Here is a 27,810-nt window from a genome sequence, read left to right as displayed (position 1 = left end):
TGTTGCCTCAGCACCCCGTCTGCAGCACCCAGGCACTTTCTGATCCACCTGCTTCCCTCTGTTCGGGCAGGGAAGGATGTTCCAAAGGCAGCCATCCCTTCCTGGAGCCCCTGGTGCTCTCCTGCCCTTTTCCCCTCTGGTCCCACACTCGGAAATCCACCCCTCCTACACCCCCCACCACGAGCTGCCACAAACCGAGGGCACGTCACCGAGTTACCGAAAGTGAGGTGGGAGAGGAGAAATCGGGGTGTTGTGGAGCAGGAGCCGCCCCATATCGGGGCCCATCTGAGCCGCCCAGTTCGAGCAGATGGGCTCGGCTCTCACTTGAAAAGCTGCCTGTTCTGATATCGATCACCTTATCTGAGGGCACATCCTGTTGCTAAGTTTGGCTGCTTCCTCTGTTCAACAGCTGGGGAGCAGCAACAGCTGCTCTGAACCTGTGCGGTGGGATGTGACGGGCCAGGGGGGCCCGGGGGGGTGTAAAACGGGAGCTGGGGTTTGGTTTGGCTGCGGGGAGCAGGAGTGAGGAGACATTTCAGCGGTGCCACGGGGAGCAGGGGCACGTCCTGCCCTTCTCTCCCTGGCTGGGGCATCGTGGTGTGAGTGGGCACCGAGGCCGTGGCACTGGGGAGGGTGTTTGGGGCACTGAATCAAAGCAGAGCTGCAGCCTCGTTGTTCTCAGGAGAACGGCTCCCGAATCCCGGCCGCCCCTGTCTGGTTCTGTGGTTGGTTTGTGCACATGCTCTGAGCTGTGTCTCGAGGTGCAAAGCGACTGCGGGAACGGTTGTTCCCCCCAGATTAAAGCCTTTGTGCCCTCTGTGGCTCCGTGCCCTGCCTGACCCCCTTCAGGCCATCAAACCTGGGGCAGATCCCCATTTCCAAAGGGTGTGTTGGCCCTGTGGGGTGATGGGAAGAGGAAAAATCAGCAACCCCAGGGAGTTTAACCCTCTGTGTCCTCCCCAGGCAGCAGCTCTGCCCCTTGGCTGGGGGTTTCCATGGGCTCTGCCGTGCCAGGGAGTCGCCAGTGTCTGCCTTCAAAATTCCTGAAGGCTGGATGATGCTTTTTGGTCTTCTTGGGAGAGGTGAGCTCACTCCTCCTTGCTCCCAGCAGCTCTTTACGCCCATCACCCACCCCTCGGGGCTCATGTTGCCTCCGCTCATCCTCTGTGTCAGGAATTTCTCTCTTCTCCCAACCCTGGTGGGCGAAAACAAGTCTGGCTCTTTCTGATCGAATTTTGAGAAGTTGGAGCTCTTTGCTGCAATTAGCTGGTATTTAAACCCTCGCTAACCCTTAACATCCTAATGACAATAATAATGATGCTCTACACATCCCGCGGTGCCACGCAGCTAAAGATTACACTCGCTAATTAATTAAGCCCCGACCTCCCCCCCCTGCTTCCCTCACCCGGGAGAAGAAATCGCTGAGAGTCTCTTAAGAAAGGACATAAAGGCAGGGAAATCCAGGCACCAAAACAAGACAAATGGGGATTTGAAGACAATCCGGGCCGGGTCCATGTGACCCGAGGAGTGGACCAGGCAGGAGAAAGGATAAAAATGCCAAGCACAGAGCGGCCAGGGAAAACAACCGCCAGCTTAAAAACCCGGGGAAAGAAAAGCACCAAGATGAAGGGAGTGACAAAGCATCAAAGGGAAGAGAAACCAAAGGCGTCGGAACAAAGGACAAGCTGGAACAAAGGACCAAAGAGGGGAGAACAAAAGCACTAAATAGAAAACAAAGGCGGGGGACAAGAAAAGCCCCTCTGTGGGGCTGAGCTGGAGGGTCCCGGCCCGGTGGGAGGTGGGTGGCTCGGGGTGCTGCGGGTCCCCGCTGGAGCCGGGCTGGCGGAGGGTGACGGAGCCTGGGAGAGGAGGCCCCGCGAGCCCAGTTTTGCCTTTGGCTCGCCAGCGATGCGCTCAGCCCCCCGGACTGTCCCGTCCCCACGGGCTCAGCCCCTAGAGCCTGAGGAGATCGGGGACGCAGCTTCGCCCCCCCCCGCCCTTCGGCCCCGGCCCCCCCCCCCGTCCCGCTGTGTGGTCCGGCCGTGCCCTCCCTCCCTCCCTCCCTCTCTCCCTCCTCCCCACGCGTCTCTCCGGCACAGGCTGCTCAGCATCACCCTCCCGAGCCCCCCCTCCCTTCCCCGCGCTCCCCCTGCCCCGTCTGCCGCGCCAGCCCCGCGGCGTGGGGACGGCTGGGGCGCTCTGGGGACATCGCCAGGCTGGCTGTGCCCTCCCACCCTGTGGCTTCCCCCGCGGAGACAGAGCCGTGCGCGGCTGCTCCGGCCCAGCCCGGCGGGCAGCGCTCCGGGCAGGACGATCCCCTGCGCTAAAAACAACCGCGGCGCTCAGGTCGGGAAGAGAGTCGCGGAGGTGCCGCTTTGTTCCCTCTCCCCGTCGAATCCCTGTTTGGAGCTGGAAGTCCCTGGCAGGGTTGTTGGCGCGCACGGGGCCGGCTGGGTCACACGTGGGGGGATGCCAAGGGTACCCCCAGGGTCCACGGCTGGTGTGGGGTGAGGAGAGTGGGACTGGGAGCCCCATTGGAGCTGGAGTGCTGGCAGTCGGATCTGGGGTGCTGGGAGCTGGAATTGGGGCGCTGGAGCTGGAACTGAAGTTCTGGGAGCTGGAATTGGAGTGCTGGGAGCTGGAATTGGGGTGCTGGGAGCTGGAACTGAGGTGCTGGGAGCTGGATCTTTGGAAGCAGGGGGTGATTCCAGTGTCCTTCGGAGGTGCCAGTCTGGCAGCTGGGAGAGCCCAGGGCTTTCTGAAAATCCCCCTTCCAGACCCGAAATATGCCCCCGGTCCTGGGTGTGCTCTCCATCACCTGCCCTGCCCACACACCTTCCTGTGAGCCGGGTGGTGGCATGTCCCGTGTCCTGCCATGTCCCCGTGTCCTGCCTGCAGGACACAGCCCCCCTGTGCCCCTCGGAGGCTGGGCAGGGAAAGGGCCGGACAGTGGGATGCAGGATTTTACCACGACATCCAAACCCTTGCACCCTCAGCATCGCGTGCTGTACCTACCACAGGGAGCATTTCGGTCATTCCTAAGAGTCCCGCCCAGGTATTTCTGCCCAGGCACCACCTGGAGCTCACCTGCCTTTTCAGCCCGGGCCGTGCTTTCCTGCAGAATCATTATTTGCTCGGTTTTACTTGGAATTTCGGGCGAGCCCTCCCCGAGCTGAGGACGGAGCTGCTCCGAGTGCGCTCCCCGCAGAGCAATCCTGGAACATCTTGGCTTTATTACGCCCCGATTAGAGCCTGTTGCTCTGCGGGAGGACTCGCTCGCCCAGCCCCGGCTCCCTGCAGTAGCCGGGCACTGCCAGCGCCGGGGAGAAGGCAGCACGGCGCTCCCAGCCGCTGGAATTGCCTCTGAAGCGACCGGGAAAAACTGTGGCGTTTGGGTGGAAATAATGAGCAGGTTCATTCCCGGGGCTCTCCCACCACCCTGCAAGGAGGGCAGGCGGTGAGGGGCAGCAGGGGGAGAAGCTGCCGGCTCAGGGAAGGGTTTGGGATGTGCTCTCACAGCTCTGACCAACTCCTTCCTGCCTGGAGCCCCCAAAACCAGAGCAGCTGTGCCGGGGAGGCAGAGGCAGGGAAAGGCAGTGCCAAGGGGGCACAGAGCGAGTACGAGACCACCGGGACTCGCTGCCCATCGCCTGGGGGTGTGGAGGGATGGCTGAGACAGGTCACTGGTGAATCTCTGCTGTGTGTCATGTCCCCCGTCCCCATGGACTGTGAGACCCAGGTGCAATGGGGTGAACTGAGGACAGTCCCAAAACTGCCACAGTTCCAGAGCCTCTCCGTGGTATTGGTTTGGGTTTAATGGGCCTCAGATGTCTGTCTGTCTGTCTGTCTGTCTGTCTGTGGCCACAGTGTGTGTGCCCAGAGTGGCTCCCATAAGCCGGGTATCACCACGTGGCACGGACAGGGACACAGTGCTGGGCACATCCAGCCTGGGACACTCTTGGCCAGGGGTGTGTCTCTGGCTCTGGGTGACAAGGGACCTTTTTGGGTCCCTCTGCTCATTCCAACAATCCGGGCAACGCCACCACAGCAGCCTGGGCTGGCTGAGGGCACACGGGGGGCGGGTGGCAGTGACCTCGTGGGCAGTGGCAGCGCCTTCATCCTCATCCTCCCTGGATTTTCCCGGGTGGAATGTGAGGCAGGATCATGGGGGCGGCTGGCAGGACCCCCACAGCTTTGCTCCCCGTTCTCCATCCCCCTGCAGCTTTCCCAGGCTGGTGAGGAGCAGAGCACATGCCCATTCCCAAACAATGGGCCCGCTTCCGTGCAGGAAGCAAGGTCGGATTTGTTCTCCCTGCTTTGCCCCCTCCGGCCAGTTATAAAGGGGCCAAGCCATTGTCTGAACCATTTCCATGACTCAGTCCCCAGTATCCTGCAGTCCAGGGGACTCTCAGCCAGCACAAAGCTCTGGTGGCAGCAGCACCGTGGGCTCCGGGCGGGGTGGGGGGCTTGGGAAAAGGAAGGCGAGCGCTGGCTGTGCCTTTCCCCTCCGTGCCCCTGGTGCTGGAGGCATCAGGATCTTTGCCCCCACCAGCTTTCCTGCTCCCTCCACCCATTGTCCAGGCTTCCTTCTGCAGAGGGAAGCACAAAGGGCTGCAGTGGGAGCAGTCATGGTTCCCTGCCAAGGTAGGGCCAGGTGGGGAGAGACGGAGCAGGAGCTGAGCAGGTCCCATGTGACCCCCCGGGGAAGGACAGGGACTGTCTCTGTGCCATCATCTCTATCCTGACACCCTGTGCCTCTGGTCCTGGGTATGCCCAGCGGGGCCTGAAGATGTCCAGCAGGGCCTGGGGATGCCCTGCACACCCTGGGGATGCCTTGCACATCCTGGGGATGCCCTGCACATCCTGGGGAATGTCCTACACATCCCGGGGGATGCCCTGCACATCCTGGGGGATGCCCTGCACATCCTAGGAATGCCCTGCACATCCCAGGGATACCCTGCACATCCCAGGGATACCCTGCACATCCTGGGGGATGCCCTGCACATCCTAGGAATGCCCTGCACATCCCAGGGATGCCCTGCACATCTCAGGGATGCCCTGCACATCCCGGGGATACCCTGCACATCCCAGGGATGCCCTGCACATCCTAGGAATGCCCTGCACATCCTGGGGATGGTCCCTGGGTCCTGGGCTTCCTCGCAGGGAGGTGGAGAGAAGGAGCTGTGGATGGAGTTGGGGTGGCTCAAAGGCGGACACAGAGAGGAGCAGAGCCAGGATGGGGACAGGACTGGTGGATCAGGGGTGGTGACACCTGGGGATGGACAGCTGGGCTGCCACCTCCTGGCACTGGGAGGTGATGCCAGACCCACAGTGCTGGTGGCACCTGGGGGGACCTGCCAGGCAGGGACGGCCACCACGGCCACTGGGGACACTGGGGACACTGGGGCCGGGGGAGGAAGGAAAGGAAAGTGAAAGTCCGTGGCTGCTGCTCCGGCCTGGCTGTTGCCATGACGACCCGAACAAAGCTCCCGTTCCCTCTTTTTTTGGCTCACTTGGGCAGGTCCTCGGCCCCTTTGTTAATTGTTTCCCTGTCCAGTTTGGGGGTTGCTCCTCCCGCCTCCTCCTGCCCCTGGAGCAGCTCTGGGGCCTTGCTGGGGCAGCAGGAGCCCGGGGGGCACATGAAGGTCGCTTGGCCCCCAATAACCATCTCCCTCTGTGACCTCTCGGGGTGTTGTCCCAAGTCAGGGGGTGACAGAGAGGGACTGGTGGCTCTGGGGGCACATGAGGCTGCCTGCACTGCCCGTGCAAGGGGTGGCACTGGGAGAACCAGTCCCCCCCAGCTGGGGAGGGGGTTCAGGGGGGTTGTGGGGGAGCTGCCTTTGTGTCCTGCCCTGCTGCATGTTTGGTGCTTGCTGCACGACCCCAGGAATGCTGTGTCCTCTCTGGGCCTCAGTCTCTCCATCTGTGAAGTGGGAACGTGTATCACTGAACTCCTTTAGCTTTTGGGGTCTGGGGGTGCAGCCCACTCAGCATCTTTTGTGTTTAATCCTCCGGGTGAAGATTCCAGCTGGGAAACTCTCTCAGGTCACTTCCTGCCTGGCTCTGCCCAGCTCTGCTCCTGCCCCTGTGATGGGAACGGGGCGAGGGGAGGCTATGTTGGGGTGGCTGTGGGGTGGGGGTGCCCGAATGCCCCCAGAAGGCCCGTGGCAGTGTGTGGTGTGGGGGAGCTGTGAGTCCCAGGAGCTCCGTCTCTTCTCTTCTCTTTCTCCTGGGTGAAAACAATGTTTGGAGAAAAGAAATTCCCAGGGAAGAAAATAACGGTGTGGGGGAGGAAACAGCTCCGAGTCAATGGGAACTTTCCCGGTTGGTGAAACATAAACAGTCCTTCCATGTTGACATAACATTTCAGAGACTTCATTGCAGAAAAAAGACTGTTTGTCAACATTCATCTGCCCAACCCACCCCCTCTCGCTCCAGCCTCACCGGTTGGATCAGACTGAGGCGTTTTTTCCCTTGGGAAGGTGGGTGATGGCATTCCCAGCGGAGCGGCTGGTGGGATGAGGAGCGTGGGGTGCTGGATGTGGGGCACAGGGTGAGCTCTTGAGCAGGCCCAGGGCAGCAAAGGCCCTGCCGGGGGGGGGCAAAGTGGTTTGGTGACGTTCAGTCCAACTTTAAGGATGATTTAGTGATGGATTTGAGGCGGTGACGTTCACACCCCACCCTCAGTTCGCACACACGCGGGTGAAACACGTGCACACCTATTTCTAGGTGTGGAAAGGCACCTCTCCAAAATTCCCTTCATCAAATCCCCGGCTTCCCAACAGGCAAAGGCTGCACCTCGAGGGGCCTGGGGATGTGTGGGGGTACTGTCAGCAATGGTCCTTTGAGTATCACAGACCTGAGGGTCCAGGAGGCTCTGAGGTGCTGCTGCAGCTGCTGATCACGGGTGAGCTCCGAGGGCCTCACCCCACACTGCTGTTCATGGGGCTGTGAGATGATTGATTCCGGGCATCAGGAAGTTTCCATCCTGGCCATACCCCAAGCTGGTGACCACTGGGCTGGGAAGGATTCCCAAAGAGCAGTGACAATGGTACCGTTCCACTCGGGCTCCAGCTCACAATGGTGCTGCTCCGCTCGGGCCGCGATCCAGGGAAGGGGTTTGCCAAGGCCACGGAGGAAAATTGCTCATCCTTTGTTTCCCACCTTGGCTGGGCAGGTGATGTTTCCGATCGTTCCCACCTTCACCACGCAAGGGCTCCAGGTATGGTCGGGGAGTGTTTCATGGCCCACCGGGGCAGTCAAGGGTGAGGGCTCGGTCAGGGCTCACCAGGAGCTCCTGAGATCCCGGAGCAGGGAAAGGGGCTGGGGGAATGAACCGAGCAAAAGCTTGGGGTGATGTGGGAAGGAGCAGCTGGAGGCCGGGCTTTGGGGTCTGTCTCTTGGCATGGTGGGGTTTTGGGACCCCCCCGGGGCTGTGGACTGTGCTTTTTGCCAGCCAGGCACTGCTCCATCCTTGGCTGGGAGCTGGGGGAGGGATCGGTCCCTGCTCGGACCGGGGCGCTGGGAAGTCTCACGGTGTCTCTCAGGACTCCTCCGAGTCCTGTCTCAGTTTCGCGGGGGTCTCAGCCCCTCCACAGGACTCCAGCGCAGAACGTGGGAGCAGCGCGGGGCTCCCGGCGGTGTCACACGTGGGTCCCCCGGCGGGGCAGGGGGTCCCGAGGGGAGGGGACGGGGCAGAGGGGCCGCCCCGGAGCCGGCTGCTGGCTGGCTGGACCGCTGTCCCTCCTCCTCCTCCCCTTCCCCTCCTCCTCCTCCTTCTCCTCCTCCTCCTGCTCCTCGCTCCCTCTCTCCGCCCGGCGCCGGGGCAGCTCCCACCGGAGGCGCTGGGGACATGGGGCGGACCTGAGACGGGAGAGGCGGTGGCGGAGCCCCCACCGGCACCGGCACCGGCGGCAGAACCGGCACCGGCGGCAGAACCGGCAGCACGGGCGGCGGCGGGACCGGGCACAGCGCGGCAGCGCCGGCGGAGCCGTGAGTGCGGCCGGGGGCACGGCCCGGGGCACGGCCGGGGGGCACCGACACGGCCCCGGGGTGACGAGCATCCTCCGGGGCCAGGGAGCATCCTCTGGGGTCGCGGTCCCCGACCCCGGCTGGGCTGAGCGGGGCTGGGGGGGATCGCCTGGGAGAAGGGCCCCCCCCCCAAAAAAATAACCCTTTGCTTGAACAGGAGAAGGAAAAAAGGGAAGCTGGGGCTCAGGGTCCGTCCCCCGCACAGCCCCGTCCCCGCTACAAAGTTCGGGGGCTGCAAACTCTCCTCCGAGACCCCCCGTGCGGGGCGAGGGGAGCGCGGCAGGAAAGGGGTTAATCCACGGGCACCCCCCGGGACCCCCGTTCCACCCCTCAGGGGGGTTTCTGGCCCCGTCCCACTGGTGAGCGCGGCTCCGGGTGGGACCCGTCCCCTTCTGGGCGCTCTGGGCCGGGGGCAGCGGGGGGCAGGCGGGCAGCCCCCCAGCCGCGGTTTTGGGGGGTCACAGCGCGGTGTGCACGGACAGACGGACGCGCAGCGCTGGCACAGACGCGGCGGGCGCGGGGCCGGGCACACGCGCGCGTCCGCGGGGCTGGGGGCTGTTTGCGCCGGCGGGCGGGGGGCACGGCCCGGGGTTGGGGTCTCTGTACCTCATCCCTATCCCTTGTCCCGTTCCTCATCCCCGTCCCTGACGCCTGTCCCTCATCCCCATCCCTCTGTCCCCCCGTGGGACTGAGGACACCCTCGTGCCCCGCCGGGCATCTCCCACCACCCCCCCCAGGTGCGCCCGGTGGGGACGGAGGAACCCTGTGGGGGGGTTCAGGATGGCTCCAGCCGGCCCTGCAGAGCCGGGATCCGGCCGGGAAAACTTGGTCTGTGCCGCTCACGGATGTTTTGCTGGTCCGACAGCGGCTGAGGTTGTTCTAACAAACCGCAGCCGCACCGTCGCGACAGCGCACGGCCGGGGAGAGGGGTTGGGAGCGGGGATGAACCTTGTCACCGCTGTCGCGACTTCCCCGTCAGCCGTGGCGGGTCCTCCGAGCCGCGTGTCTCACCCGGCCGGGGCGGGTTGGGGGTCTCGGGGGGGCGAAGCTGCTGCAGAGCGGAGCCCTCCCGGCAGCGGGACTTGTGCCGAGGGGTCCTGGGGTGGCTGGCGGGGCTGTGGGCGCAGGTATGGAGGGTTTTGGGGGGGTTTCAGTATAAACCTCGGCTCAGGGAGCAGCTGGGAGACCACATCGGGGACCTCCGCAGTCAAACACCAAAGTTAGTGGCGGAAGAGAAAACCGGGAGCTGCGTCGCCCAGGGAGCCGTAAAGGAGAGGATTTAGCGCGAAACGCACAAATAAACACAAAGCTTTGCTTCTTTCCACCTCTGCCAAATGATTTCCAGGGTTTCGGTGCCAGGGAGGGATGATGCTGCCCAGGAAAAATTACAGACCGTGGCCGTGTATTGTTCGAGTCTCAGTTACATCTTGTGAAGTACCTTCAGCACAGAAAACACTTGACTTCCAAAGCAAATCTGGAGTAATAGATTTTAGGAGTGAAAAAGGACCATTAGCTCAGCTAATGTGATTTTCTCCATAGCACAGAGCAGATAATGTCCCTCCGTTACTCTCCTATTGAGCCAATAACTCGTGTTTGTAATTCATGCCATTTCCTTTTAGTTCAATTGAATTTTGCGCAGAATCCCTTCTGTTGACACTGATACAGTACTTTTTCTCTCTTCTTTCTGAAAGCCTGCGATTTCAGAGGCTTTGTGTTAAAAATAGCAGCTGTCCTTTGACAAACGTGGGCAGGCTAAAGACAGTTTTTCTAAATCATTTGCAAGTGACACATTTTCACCAGCATCTCCCTCCGTGCCGGTTATTTGTTTCCCTCCCGTGGCAGAGCAGCTGCCCTTGGCATCTGAGCTGTCACCTCACAAAATCCCTTCGGAGCAGACAAATAGGTAGGAGCAGAGACCCCGAATTTTTCAAAAATCCCTTTCCCTCTCCTGGTGCCATCAGGCAGCTCGACTCCTTCTACTTTGCTTTTTTTTTCCCCCCGGCAGAGTCAGAGTGCCCAAAAACCGCCCCACCCCGCCGAAATCCCTCTTGCAGCAAAGTTTGTTCCAGGCGGGGTGTGACATGTCCTGGGGGGAATAGCTGGACTTTTTGTCTCCCTGCCGCGATGTCCATTTTCCGCGGGGGTGCCGGGGGAGCTGTGCCCTGGCACGTCGGGACGGGGGAGATGGAGCAGCTCGTAAACTTGTTATGTGCTGCAGGGGGTTTAATTTCGTTGATGGGCTGCAGAGGAAGGGTTTTGTCTCTCCGTGCAGGGGAGCACAGTAAATCTACTCTTTCAGTGGGTTTATTTTTGTATTTGGTGCTTGGTGGGGTCTCCTGAGCCCATCCGGAGCTGAGACTCACTGGGGCCGAGCAGTGGTTGGGAACTGTGAGCAGGTCGGGGTGAAGGGGGGCTCTGGGAGCTGCCAGAGGTGTGTTTTTCACCCCCCAGGTGAGTGTTCTGGGGAGACATGGTGGGGGGGTCCATCCCTGCTGCTCTGGGGGTTGGTGAGTGCCACCAGCACTGGGGTGAGGGTCTGAGCAGTGTCCCTGAGCAGAGAGAGCACCCCTGGGGCCACAGGGGCTGCTGCTGCAGGAACTGGAAGTTTGCTGGCGAGCAGATGAGGTGGCAGAGTGAATCCCTGTGGGGATCCAGTGGGATACTGGGGAAGCTGGGTCCCCACTGCTGTCCCAGCCCTCCACGTGCTCCGAGGATGCTCTGGAATCCTCAGGGATCCCCTCGGGCAAACAACAGCCCAAACAAACTTGGACGGGGGTGTTGCTATGGTGCTGGTGTCACAGCAGCTCGGCTTTTTGGGGGTCTCTCACCGCCGACCCAGTGGATCTGGGGGGTCGTGGACCCTCGGGGTGGGCAGAGCCTGTAAACCCACAGCCCCACGGCCTCTTTGCCGCACGAGCGGGCGGGCCCCGCTTTGTCCGGCGCCGTGTTCCTGCTCGCTCCAGCTTTATCCCATTGTAAACACCTCGGGAGTGTTTTGTGCCGGGCCCGGCTTTGTGTGCGCACGTGGAATTGCAGAAATCCAAAAAAAAGCTCTTCTCGCCCAGCGACCACCTTTCAGCACCGCCGCGGGCGGTTGCGGGGACGCGCCGGCGCTGCCGGGGCCGCTCGGCTTTTAACACCCTGCAAGTTCCCGGCCGTGCCAGCAAAATGCACTCTGCCCCTTTTCCTAAATAAATAACATTTATTGGAACAAAATAATCCCCTCACAGGCAGGGCAGTCGCTACCTAGAGCCCGTGATGCCGTGGAGGAGCCGCCTGCCCTCTTTTGTTCTCTCCCGAGGACCAGGGATGAGAGATTTTCATTTCACGGAATCACAGAGTCACTTAGGCTGGAAAAGGCCTTGGAGATCATCACTAACCCAGCACTGCCAAGGCCACCAACCTCATTTTCCCTCGGCTGGAAAAGAGTGTGGGGGGGTCAAAGCGGCTTCTTTTTGTGAGTCTGAGGGTGACTGGGTCTGGGAGCGGGGCTGACGGGGGACATGGGGTTGATGGAGGAGCTGAGGGGGCTCAGAGGGAGCTGGGGGGATCAGGGCTGAGGATGGAAGAGCTGGGTGGATAAAGGTTGAGGGTGGAGGAGCTCAGGGACGATGGAAGAGCTGGGCTGGGGGCTGATGGAGAAGCTGGAGGGCTCGGGGCTGATGCAGGAGCTGGGCTGGGGGCTGATAGAGGAACTGGGGGGGCTTAGGAGGAGTTGAGGGGCTCCAGGCTGACAATGGAGGAGCTGGAGGGCCCAGGGCTGATGGAGGGGCTGGGGGGATCAGGGTTGATGGAGGAGCTGGGCTCAGCAGGAGGGAGAGCCCAGAAAGAGCCCCGGGGTCGGGTGTTCCCCGGCTGGGGGTCCCCTGCAGCATTGAGGCCACCCCTGACCAGCCAGGGCTGGGCTCTCCTGGGCTCTGCTGCTTTATTTTTCACAAACTTTGTGGCGTTTTTGGTTTCATTGCACTGCAGGGAGGAAGATTTGGGCCACTGCGAAGTTTTGTGTGATGCATCACTAATTTCCACCCCATTTTAACCCAGTAGAGAACACGCAGAAGGGAAATAAATTAGTGCAGCTTGTGACAGTCCTGCTGGAAAATGTGCCTGTGCCTTTACCCCATCTTGTGCCTTTTGGGGAGTAACTTCAGGAGTGGAATGTGCTCCCTTGGGTAGAGCAGCCGTGCCCTGGGAGCTCCCCATGCCTGGGTGCTGCTGGTGCCGGGCTGAGAAGTGCGTGGGCTCCTCTGGCACGAGGAAACTTGGCAGCCTCCAAGGCATCAACTTTTGGAAAATTTTCTGCTGCTTGGAAGCCCTCCTGCCTTCCCTCCCTCCCTCCCACTCCGTGTCCACCTGCTCCAGGACCACATGTCCCGAGCTGGAACCGCTCCAGCCCCGAACAAGGGCTCTGCTGAAACAGCCTCAACCCCTTCGCCCCCGAACACCCCACCAGCCCCCCGGACCCCAAATGTCTCTGCAGCTGCTTTGAGCTCAGATCTGTTGTTTTCCGAGGGAAAAGCCTCTCCTGTGAGCGTTGCACTGGGGGGAAGCTCCTGCCCCTGCCTCCTGTCCCGCAGTCCCTTCAGCCAAAGAATGCAAATTAGGAGATGGGCCTGAAATATTTGAAATTCTGACTCTCCATAATTTAATGCTCCATTAGCAGCCAGGACTGCTCCAGGCATGTGACTGTTATAAAAGATGCAGGCGGGTGGCCGGGCAGCCTCCTGCCGCCTACCCCGGGTCCCTGATGAGAGAGGGACAAGATAATTTGGCTCATCATTAAAGTCACCTGAAGACCCCTGAGAGCACCCAGCAGCCCTGGCCAAAACCTGCTGGCCCCAGTTATTGTTATTTTACTCCTGCCTGGTGAAGGCGCCTCGTGGCTGTTCGTCCCTGGGCGGAAAGAGAACAAGGCATAAATTAAATATAGTGAAGAGAATCGAAGGAGCATGAGGCAGCAGCGAGCTCAGCAGGGCATTTGACCCTCTTTGCCTGTACAAAATGGGGTTATCAGGAGCTGGAGACTTACAGGGGAAGAGGAGAAGGTGTAGAAGCTGGTGGGTTGAAATTCATGATGAAATTCATGCCACTGCCCCAATGCTGCCGCCCAAAACTGCAGCTCTTTGGGCATAAAAGCCAACCTGTGCTGTTCAGTGGGGCTGGAAGGGCTGAGCACGGGCAGGTGACGTGGTGCTGGGACAGCAGGGATGGAGCAGGGGGGTTTCCCAGCAGAGATGAGACGTTTCCTGGCACCCGTGGCACAACAGTCCCCTCGGCGCTGTCACCGCATCACCGGTGCCTGGCTGGCTGTGGGTTTGCAGCGAGCACCCTTCATCCCTTCTAGTCCTCCTCCCTTGTTCTGGCTGGGTGTTCTGGGTCCAGTTTGCAGCCTTGGTCAGAGCCTGGAGAAGCCACTCAGTTACAAAGCTGAGCGGGGTGATGGTGTGGGTTGGAGGAGCTCTGAGCTCCCACCTCTGCCCTGCTCCCCACGCCGGCTGGAGAGGCCACCAGGGAGCCAGTCCCTGTTGCTGCCCACCCCATGTCCCTCCTGCCACCACCCCAGGCTGCTCTGTCCCCACTGTGTCCCTGTGGGATGCAGGGAGGAGAAGCTCAGGGTGGGGAGAGGACGGGGCCGAGGTCTGTAGAGGGGCTGGCACAGGTCACCCCTGGTGTGCCCACAGTGGGGACATGGGGCAGCAGGAATTGGGGACCACCCAGGGAGATGAGGGGTGTGAGAAGTGTAGGAGGTGGACAGGAAGGTCACTCCCCCCCCCAGCAGCCCCTCTGGGTCACCTGCTGAGAGCTGAGCTGATGTGGGAAGGGTTTAGAAAACCCTCTGCCCCGGCCCAGGGTGGCAGCTCAGCCTGCTGCCTGCTGCCTGCTGCCTGCTGCCTGCCCACGAGGGCAGGGCGTAGGGGAATGCCAGAGCCAGGGGAATGCCAGAGCCCGGGCTTATCTTTTGTCTGGAACAATGGAGGGCTTGGCCCTATTGTTCTCATTTCACGCCCAGCGGAAAGCGGGTTCCCTGGGGCAGAGGCTTGCACGGGAGCGTGCCTGGCTGCAGGAGGGGATTTATGGGCAGGGACAGGCAGGGACAGGCAGGGCTGGCAAGGATGGGCAGGCTCTCCCTGGCCAAGCTGTGCTGAGTGGCCCTGTGTGGGGGCTGCTGCCCGTGGGAAGCTCTGTCAGTGAATTCCCCGCAGGGAGACCCTTTCCTGCTCGTTTTTCTTGTGACACGTGGGTTTTAGGAACGGGTTATTTCAGGGTAGATCCCCAGCGCTGCACAGAGGAGGCTGGAAGACCCCTCTGTACCTGTGCAGGCAGGGCAGAGCAGAGCAGAATTTACTTTCCTCGGAGGCTCTCGGGCTCGGATTTGGGTTCCCAAGTGCAGCACCGGCCTCTGGGCTCCCGTGCCTGGTCCTTCCTGCTGCATTTCCTCAGGTCCTCGGGTCCATCCTGGGGACTGGGTTTGGGAACACACATTTTCTGTGTGAGGTTCGTGTGTGTGTGTGTGTTTTCAAGCTGGTCCTGGGGACTGGGAACGGGCACCAGGGGTCCTGGGAGTGCCCGGAGCCAGCTGTGTCTGTGGCACGTCGGGATGCAAACCACAGCCCCACAGCCCCTCACAGCCTCCTCCTCCCTTCATTTAGGGGGGCAGAGCGGGGCAGCCCCCCCCCCCCCACGGGCTCCCAGTGCCATCTGCACAGCTCCAGCAGCCACATGTGGCCTCGCCAGGGTGGCATGAAGTGCCTCCGGTGCCTTTTGTTGTCCCCGTGGTGCCCGAGGGCCGCAGCAGTGAGGGGCAGCACAGTGGGGCGCTGCAGCTGCCTGTTCCTGCCTGTTCCTGCCTGTTCCTGCCGGGAGCACGGCGGGACGTGGGGGCTGGAGCTGCCAAAGCCCCTCGCTGGAGGCTCAGGGACCCCGGGGGAAATCGGGATAGAGCAAGGGGGGGATGGCACAGGTGCCACCAGGCACAAAGAGCCCCTTGTGTGCTGTGGGACACAGGGAGCCCCGGGCTGGCTGGGGGCAGTTGGACACCCCCTCCCAAATGGGGAGGGCTGGCAGATTCCTGACGATGCTCCTTGTCTGTGCTGGGTTTTTGTTGTGGGACAAAAACTACCCCTATGGGTCAGTAAGGCCTTGTACCCAAATCTCTCTGCTCCCCTGGGGGAAAGGAGCTGGGTGGGAGCTGCTTTTCTTGGGATTTAGTTCCTCCAAATCCACAGGGGAGAGGAGGGATGAGGTGCAAACCTGGCCCGGCGGGATGGTCTCAGTTTGGAGGTCGCTGCTGTTGGATCCCTTGGGTCCTGCAGCAGGATGGGTGATGGTCCCCTACCCCAGAGCCCGAGGTGTCTCCTGGTAGTGATAAAAATGATAAAAATGGCTCCTGCTCCCTCGTGCAGCTTCTCTTGCGAACGTGAGACGAGGGCGATGCCGCTCTCAGCTGCTGCTGCCACCGGATGCTCTGGTTCAGCCGGGGGGGGATGAGCTGAACCCGCACCCCAAATCACCCTAAAATACCACCAAAACAACTGTGGCTGAGGGGGGGAAGTCAAGCCAGAAGTGTTTTTCTCGGGGGTCTCCACCAGCCCCATCCAGCCCTGACTCCAGGGAACTGAAGCCCAGAAGGGGCAGAGTCAGGGCTGCCTTGGTGAGGGGGATGGTTTGGGGCAGGGGGAGTTTTGAGGCAGGTGATGAACAACCACTGGCCCCCAGCACCCGTCCCTCAGGCTGCCTTCTCCTTCAAGGGTTCATGAAAGCCCTCGTGGGGCAGTTCCTGACACACCAGCAGAAAAATCTGCTGCTGGAATGTGAAGCAGCACCAGCAGCTGGAGCTCCCCGGGCCCTGAATTTGGGCAGCAGCTGAGGGGACGAGTGGCTCCGTGGAGCCTCTGTCCCTCCACGTCCCTCCACGTCCCAGCACGTGGCAGCTCAGGCACAAGGACCTGGTTGTTGCAGCTCAGAATCCCAAACAAAGACACCCCGAAGGTTTCCAGGGTGCTGCTGTCTGTGGGATGTGGAGCAGAAGCACAGCCCCACGATTTTTGGGTGCCGCTTGTGAGGGGCACCGGGGCTGGCTCTGAGCATCCTTTGGTGCTCACGTGTGCTCCCGGCTCTCCTGGGAAACACAAGGTGGGATTTCCCTCCAAAAACGGGAGCCTGGAAGAATAAGGACTTTGGTGGAAGGTGTCAAATGGCACGAGAAGCTCTGGGGTGGGGGGTTATGGACACGGGTGATGCCACGGGATGGACCTGGGGCTGAAATAGCAGCCCCACGTATGGATTCCCTTGGAGTGGCACACGGAAAAAGGGTCTGGAAAGCTCTTCCCTCCCCGCAGCCCCAGCCAGGAGGTGCAGGGCAGGTCGTGGCGAGGTGGGTGAGCCCTGTGTTGGTCTTTTTTTCTGAGCAGGAGAGGAAAAGGGTCAGATGTCTTCGCCCTCCATCATGCGATAGGAAAGTATTGTTTGCGGAGCAGCGAGTCAGCCGTGCCCCCCCCGCTCTGCTCTGCCTGGAAACGCTGAGTGAGTGAAATCACACAAAAACGACACCGAGATCGGCCTCCCTGATAAGCCCCAGGGCCGCTCTGGGGTGAGGGGAGGGCAGGAACCGTGAAGGAAAGGAGGGAGACGCGCTCCCCACCACCCCTCACCACCACCCCTCACCGTGCCAGGGTCACTGCACCAGGGTGAGTGAGTCGTCCCCATCCTTCTCCTCTCAGCTCTGCTGGCCTCCTGCATCCCAGGAAGATCTTCCTTTTATTTCTCTGGGTTTGCTGATTTTTAAAATTTCTCCCCAGAATTGATCAATTGGTGCAAGCTGGGGAGTGGGGAGATGGAACGGGGCGGCGCACTGGGGTGGCTGGAGGGGGTTTGGGAGCCATCCCAAGGATCTCTGCTGGATTCCAGGGATCTGGCAGCTCCCCTGACTGCCCACCACCCCTCTGTGGGCACTGGTGGAACTGTGGGGCTGATCCATCCCCCTGGGTGCAAAGGCTCAGGGCCCACCAGCCAGCCAGGTTTTGCTGCTGATCTTTGCATCCAAAACTTCTTTTAAAAATTGTTTCTGATGCGAAAAAAAAAAGGAAAGAAAGAGTAAACACCCATTTTCCAGGGTGCCAGACTGCCCCTGCGTCTTCCCTCCTTAATCTGCTCTGATGTTTCTGGGTTCCCTTGGCTCGTAATGCAGGGAAGGTGGGAAGGGCAGAGGAAAAGGGATGCACGAAGAAGGAAGGCTCTGGAAATGTGGAGATTGAGGGGGTTGTGCTTTTCCCTGGAGGTTCAGACCTGCAAGGAAGGGGATTTTCTGGGAGAGGGGATTTTCTGGGAAGGGGGGATTTTCCGGGAGGGGGGGATTTTCCGGGAAGGGGAGTTGGTGCTTCCAGCACTTCTCCCCCCTCATCCCTGCCCACGCTGCCGCTCAAATCCCAGCGGGACACTCCTTCTGCTGGACACCCCCTTTCCCTAAGGATCCTTTCAGCCACATGACCCTCCCTGGACACAAACCCGGGGGGGCGGCGCAGGGAATGTTTTCCCTATGGATGCATCTCCTGGAGTGGAAGGACAAACCCAAACTGCCCTGCAGACCGTCTGCTCCCGAGGCCAGGAAGCGGGAATGACCGGTGCGGTCCCGGCCGGCACGGGGGCTGTCCTGGGATTGTTCCTGTGCCGCCTTCCCCGGGGCTTTGCACGCTCTTAAATAATCCCAGCGCCGCGGAGTTTCCTCTGCTTCCCCCATGAGATCATTCCCTGGCCAATAAATCCCGCGGCCGGGAAGTTCCACCTGAGGTTCAGTCGGATTTTTCCCCCCCACACCACTATTTAAAGCCTCCCTATCACTCATCCCAGCAAAAGGAAAAATGTGTTTGGGTCGTGGCTGTGAAGGCAGTGGCCCCGAGCCAGTTTTACACCCGGGGAAGGATCCGGATGCCTCTTTGTATTTGATTTGATTTGGACAGTTATAAACCCGCTGGCTGGGTTTTGTCCGTCTCCTAATGCAGCCAGGCTGGTGGGAGGCAGCATCCCTGGATTTTGGGTTGTGGAGGAAAGCCCTTGTGTTCAGGGGAATGTGTGCAGGGAGAGGCTGAGGAATCCTGGGGTCTCCTGGGGTCCACAGGTGATGGAGGACATGGAGCATCCATGATGGAGGTCACAGAGCATCCATGGTGCAGGACATGGAGCATCCCATTAAACAACCCAGATCCTTCTCTTCCCCCTACTACAGCCTGAGAATTCCTCCTTTCCTCCCTGCCTTGCACCTAAGTGAATTTAGTGGTTGGTACAGGGTTATTTTCCCCTCTCCCCTCAAGTTTTGAACAGCAGGATTGATTGGATTCCCCCCCAAACCTCTGGAGTTTTCTCTGCTGGCTGCATCAGGGAGAAAGGCATCTCATTAGCAGTGCTGGGTATGGCCTGGAGGCCTTTGGAGGAGGCAGGTTGGGCTTTTGGGGATAGAATTAGCAAATGCTGGTTGTAATTGCTTGAGGGTTAAATCTTGCAAGCGCAGCGTGGCAATAGGAGACCTGAGTGGCTGCTTTTCATCTTGGCAGATGGAAAACTGATGCTCCTCCCCACCCCAAAAATCCATAACGTGTCAGTGCTGAGGCTGAGGCACCTCTTCTGGGGGTGAAGGGGGAGAGATCCCCCCGTGGGGGCACCAGGATGGGGGTCCCACACCCCTGGAGAGGGGACTGGTCGGATGTTGGGGTGCTCAGGGTGGCACATGCAGAGGGTTGACCCCCCTGCTCCTTCCTGTGCCTGCTGTTCCTGGGAGTTTCCATGATGCCAGTGCCCTCCCCGTGGTGTCACTGCTGTGCCCTGACCCCGTGGAGACGTTTCCGGAGGCCGTTATCCTTTGAGGGGAGAGAAATTCCTTCAGGAATTTCTGCTGGTGGACGGAGGTCGGACAAAACCCCGTCTGTTTTGTGTGGACAGCGGGAAATCCCAACCCCTGCTCACGCCAGAGCTTTTCCCACAGGACCTCAGGTCTCACCAGGGTGGAGAGGGGTAGTTGGGGTCTCTCTGGGGTGGTGATTATCCACTGGATACTGTTGGGCAGGACACGCCAGGCACTTCACATGGGTGCTTCCCACTGCCCCTCTGCCCCTTGTTGGGGCATCACCCTCCCCAAAATCCCCCCCTGCCCACCCAAGGTCTCCCTTCTCAGCGCAGGTTTTGCAGCTTTTCCGGCCCCCTGAGCTCTCGGCAGGCTCCGGGCAGAGGGGAGGTTGTGGCTTTCCGTAGGCAGGTGAGGTGTTGTGAACATCTGGGGACGGGGAGAGCGCCAGCCCCCCAAAATTCAGAGCGTTTCCGCCGCCGCTGCCGCAGCGCCCTGGTTTGTGGGGCAGCAGCAGGGTGGGGACACGGCCCCACCGGGGAACACGTGTCCGGCCGGGACACGAGGAGAGGTGGTTCTCACGTGGTGGTGGCACTGCCGGAGCTGAAAATGCTCAGCATTCTGGTTTTGGGTTTAAAACTTGCACTTTCAGAAGCAACCCTGGCGTCTTACGCTGTCTGGTCCAAGTCCCCCGTGGATGGGTGACAGATTCCACATTCCTCGTGGCCACCTGCCTTTGCCTTCCCAGGGAATAACCCCCTCATCATGGGATGCTCTGCATCCCTGGGGAGGGATGGCAGCCCCCTGAACTTCCCCCAGGCAGGGACACCGGCCTCGGCCATCCCTGGCCACCCCTGCCCGGGGATGGGGGAGGAAACCATCCATTCTTTTATGTGCGAAGGGACGCCGGGCGGAAACGCTTGGAAAGGGCCCCGAAAGGACATTCCAAGTCTGGCAGGAAAGTCTGGCAGGAGATGGGCCATTGTCTGTGCCGGTGGCCGGCCGGGATTCCTCGGGTCCTGCTTGGAAGAAGAAAAGGTCCCGTGTGTGTCTTATTTTTTCCTCTGCCCCCTCTCCCGGGGGTCGGGGGCCGCGGGTGCTGCACGTGGCCGATGTGTGAACGCTGCCAGTGTTGATGTCTTTGCTCCTCTGGTGTTTCCTCCTCGGGCCTTTGGCCTGTGTTTGCCCCTGGCTGGGTTGGTTACCTGGGCCAGGGGCTGCTGGGATGGGTGGGCTTTTTGGTTTTTTTTTGGGATGACGTTGGGAACCACACCGGGCTCCTGAAGGAAAGAGTGACCATAACCCACGAACTGAGAACTTCATAACCCACGAACTGAGAACTTCATGCTGTAACTGGGAGGGAGGAAAGCAAAAAACCCCAAGAGCCTGGTCAACCTGATGGGCAGGTGAGGGCAAAAATCCCCAAAATCTGGGCAGCCCAGCTCCCCCAGCCAGTTCTCCCAGTCCTGCGGTGCCTGGGCAGGGTGGGGGTTTGCTGGCACCTTGTTCCCCCCCCCCCGGCCTTTGGAGCTGTTCTGCTCCACACAAACGGGGCAGATAGGATCAGCACTGGCTGGCAGGCAGGAAGGGTGGCTCGGCCACCAGGAGAATTGCAGGACGTGCCGTTCAGGGGTACGAATGGGGAGAGAAAGGCTGTTGCCCTCCCAAAAATCTGGGATTTGCTGGGTTGGAATTTGGAGGCACGGTGGGCACATTGGTGCCTGTGCAGTGCAGCCCTCCAAGGCACTGTGTGGGGAGGAAGCAGCCCAGTGGGTCCATCCCTGAGGACTCTTGGCTCCTGAGTGGGGCTGTTCGGGTCCTCCAGGCTGGTCCTTCACATCCCAATTCCATCCCTTCCCCTCCACCCCGCATTAAATGGGGAACATTAAAGGTGAAGATGTTCTGTGCCAAGGCGATTGTTCCCTCCCTTTTGTGTGCCCCAGGCAGCCCCGGAGCCCACACCTGAGCCCTGGGCACGGCCCGTAATAAGATAACGGGGCATTTTCTCCTTTTTCCCTTTTTTTTTTCTGTTCGACAGACCATATAATAAATCCTCAATGAGGCCTCTTTCAAACAGGGCCCTATTAAAGCACTGGCCCCATTTTAAGAGTAAACTTCCAGTGGCACCGGGAGGTTAAACACAATGGGAATGTGACCTGCTGGAGGGTGGGACGGGGCTTTGTGCCTGTCCCAAACCGAAGGCATCGCTCGGTGCCGTGGCACTGATGCTGCTGTCTCTTTGCTTGGGCATCATCCCAGCCCCGGGGAGGGAGGGCAGGGATGGGGTGAGCAGGGATTTTTGCCTTTAAAACCCCCAACAAGCCTGGAGGACAAGCCTGGAGGGAGGGAGTGGCTGTGCCCTCACACCTGAGGGTCCAAGGCAGGAAAGCCCCCAGGGTGAGGTGCTGCAGCCACGACTGGTTTTCCCCACCTGTAGCACACCCAGAGCAGCCTCCTGAGACAAATCCCACCTCAGTGGGCAGGCAGAGCCCTGGGCACAGCTCCCCGCTGGCCGCCTGCCACCCCCTCGTGCCGTGCCCGGTCCCTGCCCTGGGTTTTGGGGGCCCGAGGTGGGCCGGGGGCAGGAAGGGGCGGCGCGGGCGGTGCCGCAGGATGCGGCAGCCCCCGGGCGATGCTGGGGCCGGAGGAAGCCCCCGGGGCCGGCGGAGGTTTGTTCAGCGGAGGGCAAGGGAACTGAGATTAAAAAAAGCCCCGCTAAGATCAGAAAGGCTGGCGCGCACAGTGCCCTATTGTGGAGCTGTCACACTTCCCTTTACTTTATTGCTTTTGTCCAACACCCCATTGTTCCACTTCCTTTTGTCCCCTATTCACAGCCCTGGCTTTTCATTACCCAGCCGGCCTTGTTGTTTTCATTTCTTTTGTTTGAAGTTCCTGAGAGGAAGGTTTTATTTTCAGCGGTTTGATTAATTCGCAGCTTGAGCTGGGCTTTGTTTGTTATGTAATTGCTGCCCCGAGCCCGGCTCGGCCCCCCCTCCATCCCAGTTTGCACCCCCAAACTGGGTTCAGGGTCTCCTGATCATCCAGGGGGCTGTGGGGAGGCCGGAGGGTCCTGGCTTTAGGGTGCCAGCCCCCAGGCAGGATGCCATCCCCATCCTGCCTCAGCAGCCCCTGTGGTCCCACAGCCCAGCTCCTGGCAGTGGCCGATGTAAATCCCTTCCTTAACAGGCTCCTTTTCCCATTATTCCTGCCTGAAAGGCCAGCTTTGGGAGGGTGATGCTTGTTCCCATTCTTGCTGTGTGGTGTGAGGGTTGGTGGCCCCGAGAAGGCGAATTCACGTGGGCACTGCCCCGTGCACAGGGCTGGTCCCGGCGTGCCTGGCACTTGCTCTTGGATACCACCCCGACACCCCTGGAGGGTCCAGCAAGGAACTGTGGCACGTTTTTTGGGCCAGACCCCACTGAATACCAGCTCTGGCCGTGCTCGGGGTCCCCTGGGGTGTCACATCACCTCCCATAACACCCCTCCATCACTTCGGTGGTGCCCATCCGGCAGTGCCGGGAGTTGGATTGGCACCCACGGCCGTGCTGGGGAGGTCAGGGAGAGCAATCCCAGGCCCAGCCCCTTGCCCTGGCCGGGGCTCAGCTGGTCCCAGCTCCGTGCTGTGCCGGGGACTCCCGGAGGAGCAGCTCTGGTGGCCGTCCCAGCCATTGTTCAGCAGGACCAGGATTTCCATTTCCCGTCGGAGCGGGAAACCTGCCCGCTGTCCCATTGGCTTTCTAGGCACGGCTCCTGGGCCAGGGAGGGGGAACCCGGGCACCCCTGGGGTGCTGGAGCGGGTCTGGCACAGGTCTCTGTCACGGTGAGCCTTGGGTTGCCCCATGCCAGCTGCTGGGGGAAGCACGAAGGCACGTGCTCCTGTTATCCCTCAATCCCGGACCTCCGGGTTCTCCTCTTTAGGGATTTGTTGCTCCACTGCCTTCACAGCCCAAAGTGTGAAGGCTTTGGTTTTTTCCCCGAGTTTTGGGCCCCAAATCTGTAAAAACCTGAGCTTGGGAAGCTTCAGGAACAAGAGCTCAGCTCTACCAGGCCGTGGCAAAAAGCAGGACCGCTGTGGGTGGAAAAGCAGCACTGTGGGGCACCCCAGAGTGGGGCCAGGCTGGGAAAGGGGTGTCCACGTCCATGGGTGCCCCGTGGCTCTGCTGATGGCCCTGTCACCCCCCAGGATGTCCATGAGGAGCCCTGTTTCCCCCCACCTGGAGCTGGATGGAGCGGGCAGCATGGTGAACTGCACCATCAAGACGGAGGAGAAGAAGGAGGGCGGCTACGAGTCCCCCCCGGGGGCTGCCCCCAGCGCCGAGCCCCGTCCCAACGACCCCCCAGGGCCACCACCGAGGGACAGCACTGACCCCCAGGCCCTGCCACAGGTGGGTCCCATGGCTGTGACAAGCAGGGTCCTGGCTGGGGTCCTGCAGAGCCCTGTGGCCACCCCTGCTCTGGAGCTGGGCTCCATCCCCTGGCAGAGGGGTGGCTGTTTCCCTGGGCAGTTATTCCTCATCCCGAGGAATCAAAGCTGAAACCTGAAGCTCCCCCAAAGCTTTTCTGGCTGCTGTTGATGCTCTCGGGTTTGAGCACTTCACCTTTGATGTGGAGCCCCCCACACCCACCTCCAGATGCGCTTCATCCCTTCAGCCTCCCTTTTGCATTGCTCTTGGGTTTTCCCTGCCCCTGACCAGCAACCTCAGCTCTCCCCCTCCCTGTGGGAGCCTTCTGAGGGCAAAAGAGCTCAGAGGAGCTGGGCAGGCTGAACAAATTGTAGAAAACTCCAGCAAACAAGTGGTTAGGGTGTGAAGAGCAGCGCTGCTCTCAACCCGGGCAGGGGGAAGGTGCCTGGTGGAGTGTGTTCGAGCCAGGCTGGCTCTGAGCATCCCACCGGCCCAGAACCTCCTGCCTGGACAGCTGGGGATGCCCCTGCCCGTGGGAGCAGTGCCCAGTGAGCTGTGTGTGCCACAGGAATCCCGCTCTCCCACCGGGGATGTGCTGGAGCCCCGGCGCTCCGCCTTCGAGCCCGCCGGCAGCGGCCAGGACAAGCTGGACTTCAACAGGAACCTGAAGGAGGGTAAGAAAGGTTCATGAGTGGCCTCTCGGGGTGACCTCCTGGCTCCCTTCAGGCTTCTTGGTATTTTTCCAAAAGTGTGGGGTGAGAGGAAACACCCCCTGTTGTTTGGAGCCGTGGGCTGTGCTCACCTCGTTGTCTTTCTCCTCTCCTGCTCTGCCAACATGGACAGTGATGCCAACCATCGAGAAGCTGCTGTCCAGTGACTGGAAGGAGCGGCTGCTGGGCAGAAACTCCGCTGAGTCCAAGGAAGTGAAAGGTGAGGTCTGTCCCCAGCCACCCACCTCCACCACCTCCCTCCTGTGCCCCGTGCCTGGACTGGAGACACAGCAATTCCCACCTTAGCAGCAGGGGAAATGCCCATATTTCACGTGGGTTTGGTCATTTTTAATTTGACATTTTTGGGGTGAGCATTCCTGGTGGTAACTCGCCTCTGACTGCACAGAGGGGGTGGTTCAGCACATGATCTCTCTGCCCCTCACTCATTAGACATTCCCTGGCCACGTCTCCTACCGTGGTGGAATCAGGGGCAGTGGGACTTCTCTGCCTGCCCAGAAACCCCCCTGTTTTTGTGCCCACCCCAAAGATGAGGCAGGACGAGGGTGAAAGGAGATGGGAATTGCACCCCTTAAACAATCAAACCACACGGGGCCCTTCTCACCCAACGCCCTTCGCCCTCCTCCATCCCCGAATCTCAGCCACTTGTTCTTTCCCAGGAACCCAGGAGAGCCTGGCAGAGAAGGAGCTGCAGCTCCTTGTCATGATCAACCAGCTGTCCACGCTGCGGGACCAGCTGCTGACGGCCCACTCGGAGCAGAAGAACATGGCCACGATGCTCTTCGAGAAGCAGCAGCAGCAGATGGAGCTGGCACGGCAGCAGCAAGAGCAGGTGGGCTCGGGGGACCACCCATCCCTTCAGGGATCCATTTGGGATCCGCCAGATGTGGCTGCAGGACCAGGACAAGGATCCTTAGACCCCCCTGGGAATGCTGCAGGGTGGTTTTGGTGTTGGGGGCAGTGGGATTTCTTGCCTGCTCAGAAACCCTCCTGTTTTCTGTGCTCATCCCAAAGGACAAGGGTCAAAGGAGATGGGAATTGTGCTCCTTAAAATAGTTAAACCACGCTGGCTCCTTCCTGGCTGTGCCCACTTTGCTCCTTGAACACCTATTTTTCTTCTCCCATGGCCCGTGCAGTGCTGAGGGCAGGGGATCACCCCTGTCACACCTCAGGGTGAAGGGGACACGTCCCTCCCAGCCCACTTCTCTCCCTGTGCCCCTCGAGGTGGCCCAGGGGCAGCTCAGCCCCTCCTCCTGCCCTCCCCACAGCCCTTGGCACCCTCCACAGACCCCTTGTCTGCCTTTTGGTGGTGATGGGTGCCTCGTCCTGGGCTGGAGCCCAGCTCAGCAGTGCCATTGCTGTCACTTGACCCCCACTGTCCCCTCCACCAGATCGCCAAGCAGCAGCAGCAGCTCATCCAGCAGCAGCACAAAATCAACCTGTTACAGCAGCAGATCCAGGTAAAGGCAGGGGACACCCCCCCACATCCCCTTCCCCGTGTTCCCCTTCCCGTGCCGGAGGATTTGCAACCTCCTCACGTCCTTGTGTTCCCTCCTGGGTCCTGGCGAGGGGACATCACCCTCCTGCAGTGTCCCAGTGAGGGGATGTCACCCTCCTGCAGTGTCCCACAGCGGTTCTCTGGTCTCTCTGCTCCTGTCCCCTCCAGCAGGTCAACATGCCCTACGTGATGATTCCTGCCTTCACCCCCAGCCACCAGCCCCTCCCCGTCACCCCCGACTCCCAGCTGGCACTGCCCATCCAGCCCATCCCCTGCAAACCAGGTGAGAGGGGGTCCCCTGGGGCTGTCCCAGCCCTGCGGGGTGGCCTTGGCCCCCAGCCCACCTCCCTCACCCCCCAACCCTGTCCCTCTGCTCCCCACAGTGGATTACCCAGTGCAGCTGCTGCACAGCCCCCCCCCTCCCACGCTGAAGAGACCCGCCGGCCCGGGCCACCTCCAGATGCAGGTACAGCCCCAAAGCACCTCCACACCCCGGGCTGGGGGGTTTGGGGGCTGTGCTTCAACCCCCCACCCCCCTCCTCTGCCGCAGGAGACCTCGCAGCCGCTGAACCTGACGGCCAAACCCAAAGGTTCCGACCTCCCCAGTGCCTCCAGTTCGCCCAGTTTGAAGATGGGCGGCTGCCAGTCTCTCACGCCGAGCCACGGGGCCACCAGGGACCTGCAGACCAGCCCGTCCAACCTGCCCCTGGGTGGGTTCACCGATGGGTGCTCCCCTGGTCACCTTTGGGGACAAGTGACACCCCTGCTCCTGGGGGTGACCTGGGTGGCTGCTCTGTGCCACCCCTCGGGGCACAGCGGTGACAGCCGGGGTGGGATGGGTGCTCTGGGGAGGCAGTTTGGAGGAGCGGGTGCTGGTGCTGATGGGTGCCCGTGCCGGTGTCCCGCCAGGGTTCCTGGGCGAGGGCGATGCCATCACCAAAGCCATCCACGACGCGCGGCAGCTGCTGCACGGCCACGGCGCGGCCATGGAGGGGTCGCTGGGCAACCCCTACCGCAAGGTGAGGGTCACCCGAGGGGTGGGCACCGTCCCCTCTCCAGCCCCGCTGTCACTGGGGTCCGTCTGTGGGCGGGAGCTGCCCCCTGACCGCGCTGTCCCACAGGAGCACGTCGGGATCGATTCCTCCCCGGTGAAGGAGCGGATGGAGGAGCCCCCTGCCCACCGGCTGGACGAGGCGCTGCTGACCTGTGAGATGGACGGTAAGGACGGCCCAGACCCCACACGGGCTCCTTCCTCTGAGCCCCGGCCTCATCCGGGGTCTCCCTCGCAGGCTCCCGGCACTTCCCCGAGTCCAGGAACAACAACCACATCAAGCGGCCCATGAACGCCTTCATGGTGTGGGCGAAGGACGAGAGGAGGAAGATCCTGCAGGCCTTCCCCGACATGCACAACTCCAGCATCAGCAAGATCCTGGGTGAGTGCTGGGGGGGCTGGGGCAGGACCCCTGCTGCATCCCCACAGGGGGATGGACACAAGATTTAGGTGATGGGGAGTTGTTCCCTGGACATCCCCAGCCCAACGGGACTCCTTAGTCCCATGAGGATGCTCAAGGCTCTGTCCTGTTGACTCTTGAGCATCTCCAAGGATGTTGCGGCTCTCGCAGCACCTCCAGCTCCCTCCCAAGCTGGTCCAGCTCCAGCCTCCCAGGAGCTGAGCCGAGGGGATCAATCCCTGGGGAAGGTCAGGGCTGGGGACCTGTTCCAGTGTTCCTGGAGGGCTGACTGTGGCCCGAGGCTCCCACTGGCTGTAAATCCAGGTGCTGTTTGCACACAAGGAGTGGTACCAATGACTGGCATTGATTAATTAGTGCTGTGGCAGGTCCATCCCAGCCGGGAGCCCTGTCCCTCGGGCAGGGCATTAAGGACGCTCCACTTCCCATTTCCACGCAGGTTCCCGCTGGAAATCCATGTCCAACCAGGAGAAGCAGCCGTACTACGAGGAGCAGGCGCGGCTGAGCCGGCAGCACCTGGAGAAATACCCCGACTACAAGTACAAGCCCCGGCCCAAGCGGACCTGCATCGTGGAGGGGAAGCGGCTGCGCGTGGGCGAGTACAAGGCACTGATGAGGAACCGGCGGCAGGACGCCAGGCAGGGCTACGTCATGGGGTAGGGACCCCTTGGCAGGGAGTGGGGTTTGTGGGGTAATAACCCTTCACCAGGCAGGGCTATGTGATGGGGCAGGGACCCTCGGCAGGGAGGGGGGTTTGTGGGGTAATAACCCCTCACCAGGCAGGGCTACATGATGGGGTAGGGACCCTCAGCAGGGAGGGAGACTTATAGGGAAACACACCCCTTACCAG

General features: G+C 61.0%; 1 protein-coding gene across 1 annotated transcript in view; it reads left to right on the top strand.

Annotated features, from left to right (window-relative positions):
• The first annotated feature begins 7,946 nt into the window (after nucleotides 1–7,946).
• SOX13 (SRY-box 13) overlaps nucleotides 7,947–27,810 on the top strand; it is a 20,532-nt gene continuing 668 nt past the window's right edge. The window contains exons 1-13 of the mRNA XM_027695167.1: nucleotides 7,947–7,992; nucleotides 23,046–23,247; nucleotides 23,834–23,939; nucleotides 24,109–24,195; nucleotides 24,653–24,825; nucleotides 25,385–25,453; nucleotides 25,660–25,774; nucleotides 25,875–25,957; nucleotides 26,042–26,201; nucleotides 26,401–26,510; nucleotides 26,613–26,709; nucleotides 26,781–26,924; nucleotides 27,400–27,616. Of these exons, the coding sequence (XP_027550968.1) occupies nucleotides 23,047–23,247; nucleotides 23,834–23,939; nucleotides 24,109–24,195; nucleotides 24,653–24,825; nucleotides 25,385–25,453; nucleotides 25,660–25,774; nucleotides 25,875–25,957; nucleotides 26,042–26,201; nucleotides 26,401–26,510; nucleotides 26,613–26,709; nucleotides 26,781–26,924; nucleotides 27,400–27,616 (1,562 nt within the window). The 5' untranslated portion in view covers nucleotides 7,947–7,992; nucleotide 23,046. The remainder of the gene's footprint in view (nucleotides 7,993–23,045; nucleotides 23,248–23,833; nucleotides 23,940–24,108; nucleotides 24,196–24,652; nucleotides 24,826–25,384; nucleotides 25,454–25,659; nucleotides 25,775–25,874; nucleotides 25,958–26,041; nucleotides 26,202–26,400; nucleotides 26,511–26,612; nucleotides 26,710–26,780; nucleotides 26,925–27,399; nucleotides 27,617–27,810) is intronic.

The sequence above is a fragment of the Neopelma chrysocephalum genome, unplaced genomic scaffold, assembly GCF_003984885.1.
Source record: "Neopelma chrysocephalum unplaced genomic scaffold, ASM398488v2 Primary Assembly neopelma1_100, whole genome shotgun sequence".
Taxonomy (NCBI): domain Eukaryota; kingdom Metazoa; phylum Chordata; class Aves; order Passeriformes; family Pipridae; genus Neopelma; species Neopelma chrysocephalum.
The sequence above is the reverse complement of the archived record's forward strand: the minus strand, read 5'-3'. Positions and strand labels throughout refer to the sequence as shown.